The sequence below is a fragment of the Triturus cristatus genome, chromosome 4_2 (genome assembly GCF_964204655.1).
Source record: "Triturus cristatus chromosome 4_2, aTriCri1.1, whole genome shotgun sequence".
NCBI classification, from domain to species: Eukaryota; Metazoa; Chordata; class Amphibia; order Caudata; family Salamandridae; genus Triturus; species Triturus cristatus.
The window spans coordinates 136,827,025-136,840,440 of record NC_140586.1 but is presented as its reverse complement, the minus strand read 5'-3'; the positions used below and the strand labels follow the sequence as shown (position 1 = coordinate 136,840,440).

General features: G+C 48.8%; 1 protein-coding gene across 7 annotated transcripts in view; it reads right to left on the bottom strand.

Moving 5' to 3' along the window:
- AGAP2 (ArfGAP with GTPase domain, ankyrin repeat and PH domain 2) overlaps positions 1-13,416 on the bottom strand; it is an 897,926-nt gene that overhangs the window by 614,361 nt on the left and 270,149 nt on the right. For 6 of the 7 annotated variants that reach the window (XM_085600812.1, XM_085600813.1, XM_085600814.1 and 3 more), the window contains exon 1: positions 3,700-9,515. The exons of the other annotated variant lie outside the window; for it this stretch is intronic. In XM_085600812.1, coding sequence (XP_085456938.1) covers positions 3,700-6,268 — 2,569 coding nt within the window. In that variant the 5' untranslated portion in view covers positions 6,269-9,515. Of the gene's footprint in view, positions 1-3,699; positions 9,516-13,416 lie in introns of those variants that run through there. 7 annotated transcript variants of the gene reach the window in all.

The window sequence follows — 13,416 nt, the reverse complement described above, 5'->3', positions numbered from 1 at the left end:
ATTTGATGACAACGATGAATGATCTTTTATGCAGCTCTAAATCACCCCACCCTGAGCTCTCACACCAGGTTTTACTGTTTACTACCTGAAAGAGTTTCATTTTATTGACTGCAGGAAATAAAATAGAGAATTAGGCCAGCTTGGATTTCCCTCTCTGTCCTTCAGGCTACACGAAACCCTCTGCTGCGGTTTGATAAACCCTCTTGCATCACTTACCCTCAAATATTATGCTACCCCAAAAAGCAGTAATACTTAAACCACTGTAGTAAGCACCTGCTGAGCATACAAAGGAAGCATAGAAATGACTTCTATTTTAGGCTGAGAAAACCCAAACGCTGTGCGCATGAACATTAGATTTTTTATGAGATATCTGCTTTTCAAAGAAAGTTATATCTAGAAATGGATGCAGCACATAAGAGTATAGATGTAATTATTGAAGAATTTTATGCAGTGCTGCGCTTCTTTCTGGTATATTTCAGAGTGCTTAAGTGATGGTGACAAACATAGTCCTAGAGTGAGTTTGGGATGTTAGAACCCAAACTCACTCTAGATAACCATGTCCAAAATCCTTCGATCAGCACCCCTCATCTGCCTTGAGGTCAGTTAAAGAGAATGCTTCAGTGTTCCCACATAGTTGGGTTCAGATCTCAGGCTTTCCAGGGTCTATTTCTTTTGATGTCTAATGATCTTCCTCCATGTTTCACCCCGTTGAATGAGTGCTGGACAGACACTGACCGTAGTGCTCTGGCTGGGACATCGGGAGGTGCCAGTTTCTACAGGGTTACTAGGCTTTACGCCAAGTAAGCATTGCGGCTGGTGATTCAGGTCTCCAGTAGGAAGTCTTAAGGGCAGGGCTGATTCGGTCCCACTTTCAAAGCCTAGGCTAGGTCAGGGTACTCAGTCCTGGGTACTCAGTCCAGCGTTGAACTGGCTGTTTGTGCTGTCTGTCAATGCCAGATGGACCAACTTAAAATGAACAATGTGTGGACGATTTTATTTGCTCTCGTGAGCTGTTGGGACCAAAAAAAACCAGCCTACACACTGGCCTTTTCAAGATGGCCCATCTGACCGTGCCAGGCTGCAGAAAAAGCCCGTTCAACATTGCTGAAGATGTTGGAGTCTGACCATGAGTTTTTGAGGAGGCCAGAGTAGACGATATTGCACTTGTGAATCATGTCAGTTTGACTGTGCGAATCATGTGCCCCGTGCCCCGAACATATTTATGAAGAAGCTGAAGACATTTCTCTTTAGATAAGTTCTCCTGAGCTGTTAGTCAACCTCCTAGGCACAGGCCGGGACACTCTGTGGGGTAGCTGTGCGCGTTATGAGTGCCAATAACATAACATGTGGAGGTTTGGGATGATTTCCCAAAGTAGATATAGCTGCACGTTTATACCCTTTGCCACATTGTTTATTTGGAGAGCTAATGCTAGGTCGGAATCAAAAATAATCACCAGCTTCCTATGGGTGAAATGGCGGGGAGGGTTCAGTCGTAAGGTCATTCATGCCCAGGGGCTCTCCTTCATCTGCTGGATCACATGGTGCTGGCACGATGGATGGTTTTCTGATCTGTTTACCTAGCAGAAGTGGTTTTGTGTGTTGTTAGTACACAAACCTTCTGGATTGTGTAGATGAAAATATCCAGTTACAGCCAAAGAACAGAGTGTAAAAGTGATCTTGGGCTGCAGAGCAGATATGGATGCAGGAGTCTCAGTCGCCCAGTACACGCATTGAAAAAGAATATAGAGAAAGTGTTTCTTGAAAAGCATCTCATCTAGGAAACCCTAACTGAGCAGCGGAAGTTGGGGCGAACAAGACTGCCTTTCTTCCGATCTGTGTGTGTGGGTACTGTCTCAAACAGCCCATCTATCGCCAGATCCTCCACAAAGACTGCAGTACAAGCTTCCCACACATGCAAGTAGCGGACGTGCCATGAATATGATAAATGGGGATATTTTCCGATAAGCTAATGAATGAAGACGGGACAGAGTCAGGCACAGCTCGGGCATTCGACACTATTTCCGCTCCCAGCCTGCACCACAACAGACCCAGCTTCCACATTTCACCAAATCATGCCACCTCCAAATGCCTCAGTTCCTTTGACTGGCAAAAAGTTGGCAGCATTGACTAGCATGCTAAGGCACCCAGCGGTGAGCTCCACAGGAAAAGAGACCAGGTATTGCACAATAGGTGTATTTACTGAAAATCGAAGGCTGCAAACACGTCAGTACACAGGACTGGACATAAAATCAAAATCAGCCCTGAGCAAATATGTTCAAACCAGCGCCAGACTGCAGGAGGCATCCACTAGCAGCAAGCTCGGATCGTGACAGCTTATCCTGTGCTGATGGCTGCCCCTCCGATCAGCAGCCTATAGGGGAAATGCCAGGGTGGCAGAATGGCCTGTCTAGCCTGGGTCAGTACTGGTGCTTTATAACCCATCTTCAATCATTTCTTTCGTCCTATTCCACCTATGTTTTTCTGTGTGTTGTCAAATGCCGCCCGGCTCCTCCTTTCTTTTAAAAGGACTATTTTTTTTTTTTTGCTTTAACCAACGATTGCTTTGCTATTGACATGCGAATCAAGGCGATCTATTTTTGAAATCGAAAATGCTCCTGTATGAATTATGGAATACAACGAAGCATATCATAGATAGTACACGGATAGCAATGATCAACACAGCTGCGAATAGCCTTTATTTAGGGCTGCCGATGGGCCAATCACATGTACTCGCGGCAAACAGGCAGTGCAGACTGCGCAAGAGAACGGCGGAAGCTACGTCTGATGTCGTCATAGGGGAAAGACCGGGGCAGAACTTGTTCGAAGCCGGAAACGACTGCTGTGAGTTCGTCGGCCAGCTGAGGTGGCAGAAATGGTCCATGGAGAAGCGTGCACCCCGGTGTGACTGGCTGAGCTGAGGAAGCTCACAGCCTGCCGAGTTCATTGGCACCAACCAGGCCTCCTTCGCACTTTCCCGCCTTAAGACGCTGAGTCAAGATTCCCGATTTCTCCTACGGGGTGTGCACCATGGAATGTGGGGACGGAAGAATGACCAGCGGTGAACTTATTTCACTACCTTTTCAAGTCTCGCTGACCTCAGGGCCACAAATTTGGAACCGTGTGGTAATTTGATTACTTAGTTTCTGCAACTAAATGTTGCACTTTTTTCTATTATCATACAGCGAATAGTCATTTGCACTATTATCACAATACAAGTTTACATGTTGAAAATAAATAAATAGAAAAATAAAATAAACGTGCGTGCATATATCTATATTTATATTTACAAAACTGTATTAAAATATCAAGTTTGCATGGTTGGTCTATCCATGCAAAGCCTGGTTGTGAGGGAGTGTTAGTGAACCAGTTCTCCTTCGGTCTCGTTGCCAGAAAATTCTGGTTATGTCACATATTTAAGATTCACAATAGGAAATGATTCATTATAAAAGTAAATAAGGCACAATTGATTCAGTGTTTTAAAAAAAGAAGTTGCTCTTGTGAAACTGGAGGAATTCCCAGTAGCCTGGCGCCTGTACAAGACCAGTTGGACGAAACACATCGAGTCACACAACTTGCACCTCCCCTCCCCCCCCCCCCAATCAGAGTCACCGGCTAGCAGGGAACTCTCCCGAGGTACAAATAGGCACATTCAACACTTTGAACAAGAAAAAAAGGATTACAGTTGCAAACAGTACTCACTTAAAGGGGTGCTCTTGCTCTCCTCTCCGAGCTCTCTTTGACATAACCCAACAGGTGAAGAGGCCACCGAGGCTGTGTTCTTGGCAAATATTCCACTGATAAACTTCAGCATCTTGCGGTCTCTGGTGGAGGCTCTGCCCTTCTCTAGCGTCCCCCCGCCACCTCCAAGGACAGTCCCACCACCGCTTTCCCTTCCCCGTTTCAGATCCTCCGACAGAACATGGAGATCGCTGTTGTCCAGGGTCTTGCTCTTACCACCCTTGCGGAAGCCTTTGGGGTCACAAGAAGAAGGAGATAAGCTGGCCTTGGGGGCCACAGGAGCAGGCATAAAGCCCTCACACTGGGAGTTGTCCCTTGCTGCTGCCGCCGCCCTCGCCTTGGCCTTCCGCTCACTTTCATGCCAAGAGCGGCGGCTGGAGCCCTTGGCACTGAGTCCCTTCTCCCTCCGGGTCTCTGTCACAATTATCTGGGGTTCCACTCTTGGGCCCTTGACGCTGCCAGGCAGCCTCGGAATGCGGCTGCTCTTCTCCGTAGAGGAATGAGGGGAGGGCACCTCTCCTTTTCCAGCTGATGTGGGGGTCCCATGCTCACTGCCATCTTTACATTCAGGGCTCTGGGCCTGTGCGGTGGCAGAAGGAACAGTGGACCTTGTCTTCGGGGTTTGGCTTGCGGCTTTAGGGCTCTGGGACCTCCCTGTGGCAGTCATAGGAGCAGCAGGCTTCGGTTCAGCACTTCTGGCTAGAGTTATGGCAGTGGGTGTCTGTGCCCTGGCTGGAGTAGTTGGGGTCTGTGCTCTAGATGTAACAGTAGGAGTTTGTGACCTGGGAGTAGGTGTCTGTGCCCTAGTTACATTAGTAGGAGTCTGGGATGTTACAGTAGAGGGATGGGTGTGGGTGCTGGCAGAAGAGGTTGGGGCATTGGCTGCTACGGTAGGGGAGCGTGAGTGCGCTGTGACCGTAGACATCAGGGCTTGTGGTGGGGTACTAGGGGAACGGGAGTGGGTGACGACTGCAGGAGGCAGGACCTGTGCTATGACTGTTGGCGAACGAGAGTGTGCAGTGGCGGTAGCACTTGAGGCCTGGGATGTGATACAGGGGGAACGGGAATGGGTGGTAACTGCAGGAGTTGTGGTCTGGGCTGTGACAGCAGTGGTTCGACTCTGAGCTGTCCACGTCGCCGCCCATGTCTTCAGTTCAGGACTCGACGCTTGGGTGATTAGAGGGGGAGGGTGAGATTGGGCTCCTGGAGTGAATGTTGTTGCCTTTTGTCCAAAAGTGTGAAAACCAGAGTTAGAGGTGGAATTCTTGGAATCTGGACCATGAGCTTGGGTGAGGTCAGAACAGATGTAGGCCAGGGCAGGTACAGTGGCAGTAGGACTCTGAGTTTGGCCTACGACAGTAGGGCCCAAAGAAGGCACTGGTCCTTGGTGGCCAAATGATTGCACAGAACCTGCTTGGGAGGTGCATGGAATATTCCTAAATGTATGTGCTTTTCCATACAAAGAGGCTCTGGAAGGCCTCTCAGGTATCCGGGGGGCCTCCTTCTTGACCTCTGGAGGCCTGGGTGTCTCCTTTTTCAATTCTGGAGCCCACAGAATATCCTTTACCTCTGCAGACTTCGGTCTCACAACCTCTGTAGCTCTTGGTTTTTCAGCCTCAGGAGTCCATGGTTTCTCCACATCAGGTGGTCGGGGCCGCTCCTTCACTTCTGGAGGTCGGGGACGCTCCTTCACCTCAGGAGGCCGTGGTCTCTCCTTTACCTCTGGAGGCCGTGGTCTCTCTTTCACCTCTGGGGGCTGGGCTCGCTCTACTTCCAGAGGTCTGGGCTTCTCTTTCACATCAGGGGGGCGTGGTTTTTCCTTAATCTGAGGAGGCCTAGGGCCCTCTTTTACCCCTACCACCCTAGCTTCCTTCACGACAACTGGAGGAGCTGGAACAGCATTAGCTTCTTTAGGCCCGGCTTGTGCAGTCTCAAACATGGATGACCCCCACTGCCCCTGTGTCCCGACCACTCCGGCAAACGAAAGGGGTCGAGTTGTTGCAAAGAACTGTGGGCTGACAGATTGAGGTGAGGGATGTCCAGTTGTTGATGTGGAACCCCCACTGCTGCTCTTCCTCCCTCCCACAGAGCCCGGAGAACTCTGCAGAAAGCAATCAGAGGTGACACTGGTGCTAATCCACATGGCATCCTGGCGCTGGAAGGACCTCTCCTGTCGCTTGCTTGGACATTGGCCCCCTTCAGCCAAGGAGCAGAAGACATCTTCCTCCCCATCATCCCCCACCTGAGGCTCTGATGGTGTCAGCTGGGAAAACGTTGCCTGTTCACCAATTCCATGGCCCATGCCACCAGCGGAGTCTCCCGGCCTAGGAGGGCTGAAAGGAGTGGGAGCCACTCGCCCTCCTTTGGACTCACCAGGGCCCTCATGGCCTGAGCGCGGACCCCAGGGATCCTCAGGTCCTGGGTCAGATGCCCGTTTGCTCTTCTCCTGGCTGACAGCTTCTAGTTTAACTAGGGTCAGGGAAATGAGGTAGGTGGTGGTCCTTCTCTGGAGGGTAGCGCCTCTGCTCATGGGGCCCCCTTATTAGAAAAGCCTCAAAGTACTGTTTGCAGTGAGATGGCACACTTCCACATTTACACAGGGTATATCATATCCTGTGCATTTCCAGAACAAATCACTTCAGAAACAAAGTCTGTGGGGTCAGAATGGTCGTGTGTGATCAAAGAATGATTCTGCTGTCAAGCTTCAGGGTGAGCACCTTGGACCAAGAAATTGATGATGGATACAGGGCCCAGCAAAAAAGGATTCTCATGTGAACAACAGATGAAAGATTCTCATTGGTGCTAGAAACTAATAACTCTAATGGAGACCAAAGACCTCTGGTGTTTCTGGGACCCATAAAAAAGGATGTTCACTGAAACTATAAAAGAGCAATTCTCACAGTGACCACAAAAGAAGGTTAGTCACTGATACAGAGATGAAGGGTACTTGTGGAACCCAAAGTTTAAGGGTTGGCACTTCGACAAGGCATACATCACAGGCAGGATAATCACAGGACTTAGAGTAGAATTATTGTGGGTACCAAAAAATGATGTATGATCATGAGGACCAAGTTTAGTGCTAGAGATCAAGGACTCTTATGGGGTCCAGAGGTGAAGGGTAGTTCTGGTGACCAGAGAAGAAGAGCCTCACAGGGACCAGATACAAAGGATTCTAATGGGAGGTATGGAAGGGAGTTCCTCATTGGGACCAGAGATTAAATATGCTGATTGAGATCAGAGAAAGAAATATTAATGGTAGGAACAGATGAACGATGTCTGGGATGGCAGATAAAGGATTCTTGTGGGCACCAAAGTTGAAGGATGAACTTGGGTACCAAGATGAAGGATACTCATGGACGTCAGCGCTTGCTATTTCTCCAGTAAACCCTCTTTGAAGCATGCTCCTGCAGATCAGCCTTGTGATAAATTCCTTGGGCTGTTAATAGGAGATGCTCAAGGGGGCCAGTGATGAGGTTTGTTGTGGGGGCCACAGATGAACAGCACTCTAGAATCACAGACACAACACACTTGTGTATAGAAGTGGTGGTAGTTGATCCTCTGAGTAGAATAGGTTTGGAAGGCTGCCTTGTGTTTGGGGTTAAATGATAATGTGAGGGATCACGTGTGGAGTGTTAAGCGTGTCAGGATGTTCTTTGGAATAAGCTAAAGAACTCTTATGGGGAAGGCGAATTAGGAATGGTCCTTCAGACAATGATTTAAGTATGTTCCAGAGGGCATGGATCCTGGGATGCTTCGGGTGACTCTGATTCAGGAGACTTGCCGACTGCGATTCAGAAGAGCCTGATTTGGGCAGACTATTAAATGATAACCGGGGATGCCCCAGGGCTCTGGGATGAGTGATGTTCCTATGAAGACTGATACAGAGGTTTCACTTCGGAACCCGGGTGAAGGGAGATGCTCTTGAAGTCACAGCAAGTGACCTGGGTTCTAGGCTGTTTCTATGACTGGGATTTAGGGACCTAACTGAGCCCTGGTTTCAAGGCGTGTCTTGATATCACAATTTAGGGGTGCAAGTGGGATCCTGGATTCAGAACTGCTTTTGATATCAGAGTTCAGGGGTGCAACTGGGATCCTGAGTTCACAAAGAACCTTAGTATCATTCATTAATGGAGGCAAGTGGGATCTAAGTTCAAGGATGTTTTTGAAACCATAATCCAGATTTGTAACTGGTGACCTGGGTTCAGGACTTCTCCGGGGACTCCGATTATGGGGCACAAGTCAAGACCCGATTTGCACACAAGGAGGAACCTGTATTCGGGGGGACACAAATATGGACCAGTGTTTAGGGTTCTTTTAGGCCTGGGAATTAGTGGCACTACCGGGCCCTGGCTTCAAGAGTTCCCTTACTACAGGGGGGTGAAGGGTTATACCACAAATAAATGATTCTATTGGGAGAAAAAGGGAGAGAGACGCTCTTTAGGCGCCTGAGGTGAAGTAGAAACCTTGAATGGCGGGGAATGTAAATGTTGTTCTTGACAGGCTTCTGGGAGCGTAGATCGCGTAGATCCAGCTGGGTTCAGCTTTGAAACTTGTACCTGGAGAGCCACATTGGCCCGTAGCGTGCTATTGGAAGCTGGCTATGGACTACCCCTGCTGGACCAGGGCTGCAGAGTACACCTCGCGTTGCCGTGTTCTTCCAGAGCCACGGATAGAGGTGTTACAGAAGGAGCAAGGCGACCCCTAAAACCAGCGTGGAAAGGTGGCCTCGAAGGCCTGTGCTGCCAATGTCATCCTGGAGGTCCGTGTGACCCATACCTCAGTCCACCACTGCGCCCTAAGGTGAGTTTCCACAGACCCCAAACACGGAACGAAGCTCTCTCCTTCTAGAAGACCCTCCCGCGCAGGCTGCAGAACTGACTTCAATCCCAGCAGAGGCCCGGAAGAAATGATAACGGACACCTCCAGATATCTCTTCCGATGGGAGCCCAGCGCCGGTGCGCGCGCTCCTTCCAGCCGAATGAATTTCCTCCGCGACACCTGAGCCTCCTTCGAATAATTATTTCCAACAGCTTTTGGAGAGCGGAGCAAAAAATGGAATTTCCACTGATGAGGTAAAATCGGGAGGGGGGTGGGGGGGGGAGGGTTAAAGGAGCAGACCAAGCAAATGCCTTTAGACCAGAAAGGTAAAAAAAATTAGAAGGTTGCGAGTGTGAAAGAGAAATGAGAAAAGGGTAGGCCTCCCCCGGTGCCTTGGGACAGCAGTGCAGGGAATATTTAGCAGTGCACCGGAACACGCTTCTTCTCCTCGCTGTCCTTGGTGCTCACGGATGCTTGAACCAGCACCTCAAGGTTGCCCTCGTGCTGCAGGGGCCCCATATTCTCGTGCCGAGGGGGAAGGTGACCGGCAGGGTCCCATGACACCAGAAGCCCCCCCGTGTCCTCGCCAAGCGCCGAGAAAAGCCCGCTCAGCGCCTCCGGTGCCGCAAGAGCATCTCTGGTCCAGGGGCGGAAGATGCAGCATCTGGCAGAGATGCCGTTACCGTAGCAATGGGGCGCTGCACGCTAGCGACCTCGCGCATCCAGCGGCACCTGCAGAAAGAGAAGGGAGGGGGGCCTCGCCTTAGCCCCCGCCAGCCTGTTGAAGGGCCTCCCCCAGATCTATTGGGAGGGAGTTAGGTGTTAAAAGGAGCGAGGCAGAGCACGGGAAGCCCTGCAGCATCCAAGCCCCTGCCGGCTCCTGCGATCCCACCGAGCGAAAAGGCGAAGCTTGGAAGGACACCGAGGACTGTTCGCGAACACGTTCCGCATCCGCCCCACGCGCCGCAAGGAGAGCGAAGACCGGAGAGTTCACACATTCAGAAATTCACATCCAAGAAACCAGCTTTTTCTACAGGGGCATGTGCGAAAACCCGGACTGGAGCAGCTCGGTGCCACCGGAGCCTTCTCGTTTCCAATGCCGTTTCTTTGCTTAATTTGTTTACGTCATATACAGCGCGCGCACTATGAACTCTAATGTCTCCAGGGTTTTTAATCATACTCGTGTAAGTGTTTAATATTTTTCACAGCATCGGCTTTCACTACAACCTACCGCCGTATTTTTCCTCCTAGCGATCCACCGGCGCAGAGAGACCAGAGGCACGCTAATTAAACAAAAAAACATACAAAATCGCACTAACCTTGGGCATGTTTTAAGTCTAGCCAGACTGGTGGCAGTGCTGAATTATTTACGAACATTAAACACTTGATACATTATTTATCGTGTAAATTACACAGGGTGGCATCCTCCCAGGAAGGCAGGCATCCGTCCTTCGCTGCTCGAGTTTACTGAAAGAACACACCATGGTCCAGATGTACCCTGAATTGAAGCAAAAAGTGGTTGTAAATTGCGCACTGACTTTTTGCGAACCGATTCTGATTTTGCGAACTGACATATGCGCTAACTGACGGTGGCAGTTGGTAAAGTGTTAAACTAGTGGGGCGTAAAGTTACTCCTTTTATTCTAAGTGAGTGAGGCTATTTTGTTCCAGATTAAGGTAAGGCTAAAAACGCATGCGCATGCCACGGTCTTGAAAAGCGTGATTCTCAAAGAAAAACATCTTTAGCCTGTCCTCGAGCTGCAAAAATCATGCTTTCTTGCCTCCACACTTTAATACTTCACCAGCCACCACTTTTAATAGGTCAGTTTACTAGATTCCCATTCGATATGGGTCACAATCCGACCTACCTCATGAATATTAAGGAGGTAGGTCTCTAATTGCAATTCATTCTGTTTGGAGGCTATTACAGGGATAGTGGGCTTCTAGGGTCCACAGACCACCATGTCTGGGACAGTCTTTAAATAAAGTGAACTTTTGTTTTTTTTAAATGAAGCTTGTTTTCCTTAAAGGAACCAGAATTGTATTTAATAAATAAAAAAACTTTCAAAGAAAGTTTGTCCTGTGGACCACTACCAACTCCCCAACAAATGTTTTTGAGCTTTCACAAAGGGGGAAAGGGTTCCTAAAAGACTCCTTCCTTTTTACAAATGAGTTCCCACCTCTTTTTGCAGTGCCTGTAACTTGTTGATGGTTTGTGACCATTAGGGTGGCAGCACATTATTACATTAGATACCAAATCACAATTGGGAAGGGACAACCTAAATACGCCCTTTTGGAACCCATTTGTAAACCTATTCTGTGCTTCAGTAAGTCAATGGCAGCTCCTCCGTTATGGTGCGGGAGCGTCGCCCCCACTGCTCAAAGCCAGCAGAAGGCAACAACATAAATAAAATGATAGTAAAAAGTTTTTATTATCATTTTATTTTGCGTCCTGCAGGCTGCCTGCCAGCCAAGCCAAGGGAGGGGCGGGGACGGCCACAGTGATGCTGCAGCACCAAGGAGGAGGGGGGAGTTGTGGGCACTGCTAAATGCATTTGATGGTTAGCCAACCCCAGAGGGCCGGCCACACTGTCATGCCCACTTGGCCTTTCTTGACCTAGCTGTGTTGTACAGCTGGGTGGAGAAACCAACACAGGCCCCCAGTCTATGTCTGAGCGCCGAACTGAGGCGCTCAGACCAATTCCCAGCAAGTGAGCAGCGATTGGGATTGCATGCTGGGAGCCTGCACAGTGTGCACCAGGTTCCTGACAAGGACAGGAGGATCGATTGGAAGGCGGCGGCCATTGGAGCAGGTAAGTGCAATTTTATCTATTTTTTAACTGTCTTTTTTTAGTGTTCCCCTGCCTACCACTTCACAGTACGAGCGGCCGCTCCTGCCTGTAAAAAAATCGCAAAATGGGTTTAGTGAATACCAAAAAGTAATTTTGAAGTGGCAAAACCCTTACGTTTTGCAACCACATAATGGCTTAGTACATCTGGTACAAAAGGGGGTGGTGATGGACGGAGCATCAGAACCAATCAAACACTCACACCCAGTCAACAAATCTGGGTTTGATCCATCACCGTTCTTTAGCCCACTCTGCCACCCCAGATCAGACATGGCCATATGCAAATCAGTCTGACCCTGTGCCTCATGGGAACAGTCCAGCCCGAACTGCCAAGCCATGCCTTCCCTGGACCGGAAACAAGCTTCCTAGGACCGGTTTCTGGCATTTCAGCCGTCTTCAGCCAGGCTTGCTTGAATACAGTGGCAAAGTGAGCAAGGGACTCACGTCTGAGCATACCCTGACGGCTGAAATGCCAGAAACCGGTCCTAGGAAGCTTGTTTCCGGTCCAGGGAAGGCATGGCTTGGCAGTTCGGGCTGGACTGTTCCCATGAGGCACAGGGTCAGACTGATTTGCATATGGCCATGTCTGAACTGGGGTGGCAGAGTGGGCTAAAGAACGGTGATGGATCAAACCCAGATCTGTTGACTGGGTGTGAGTGTTTGATTGGTTCTGATGCTCCGTCCATCACCACCCCCTTTTGTACCGCTTAGTACATCTGGCCCAATATTCCTTCTTTGACAACTGTAGCAGATCGTCAGGAGGTGTAGTGAGTTAATGAAGTTTGCAATATCCATAGGGCAGCGGACAGGGTGTATTTACATATTTCATCTTTTTCTACAGTGCCATTGTGTCACCATTAGGCTACTTCAGAACACTTTGAAATAGTACAAAGATACAAGGGAATGGAGGTGGAGAATTGAATTATTGAGCAAATGAGGTTGAGCTGCAAAGATATGGAGAGGGAGAGAAGGGGAACAAGTGGAGGAAAGAAGTAAAGATGGGGTGAGGCAGAAAAGGGTCCAGGGGAGGAAAGCAAGTAAACGTGCACAGAAGGTGGAGTGGGGTAAATATGCACAGAGAAGAAAGCAGGGCAGGATATATATGATGGTAGTAAAGATAAGAGCATGAAGATTGGACAGTAGAAGAGGGATAAAAGTAAAACAGTTGATCCTTTACCATGACCTGTACCTAATGGAACTGACCCTGTAACCATCTATCCTGGATTGACACAACACCCTCCTCACAGGTCTCACGAAGAATCTCCTAGCCCACTAAAAGCAGCACAACATGGAGCAGCCTGACAGATTCTGGACAGAACCATTCAACGGCATCGCCTCACTGCTGATCTTGCTTTGTTGGCTTCCGACTGCATTTTCAAAGTGAATATCGTAACCTACTAAGTGGACAGCTTCCTGGCTGACAAACTCTAAAGCTTGTTGTCAGTGAGGTTGGCATCATTATAGGTTGAAAGCTTGGAAGAGCTCCACCAGAACATCCCAATGTTTGAGAAGCTTGAAATCCTAAAAACATCCTTCTCAGGCATTGTCCTGAGAATCTGTAACTCACTCAAAAGCAGTGACCCAGTCCACGCTAATAAAGTTCATAGTTCACAAATTGTTGAAAGTGAGCATTATTTCTGAGCATGGCAAGGACAGCCATTTTCTCAGCTGGTCAGGATGTACGGCAAAAATGTTTTCTCATAGACAAATAAACCTATATTCTATGTGGCAATTCCCATAACATTGTAACCAGAATCCATACATATGGAAGGATAACACAGCATTATTGCTTTTCAATGGGAAAACAACAAAAACATATTTGGAAGCTTGAAATTAAAAAGAAGCAAAGATGGAATCAAGAATATTGGAATTAGAGAACAAAGATTTGTAAGTTAAAGCAACAGGCAGGGCATGTCAAAGATGGCGGCCGAATAAGACGCAACTCTCGGAGCTCCGCTGGACGCCTAGGCCTTACACTGCTATAGCCGCAGAGGAAGTGCTTTTAAGACAGC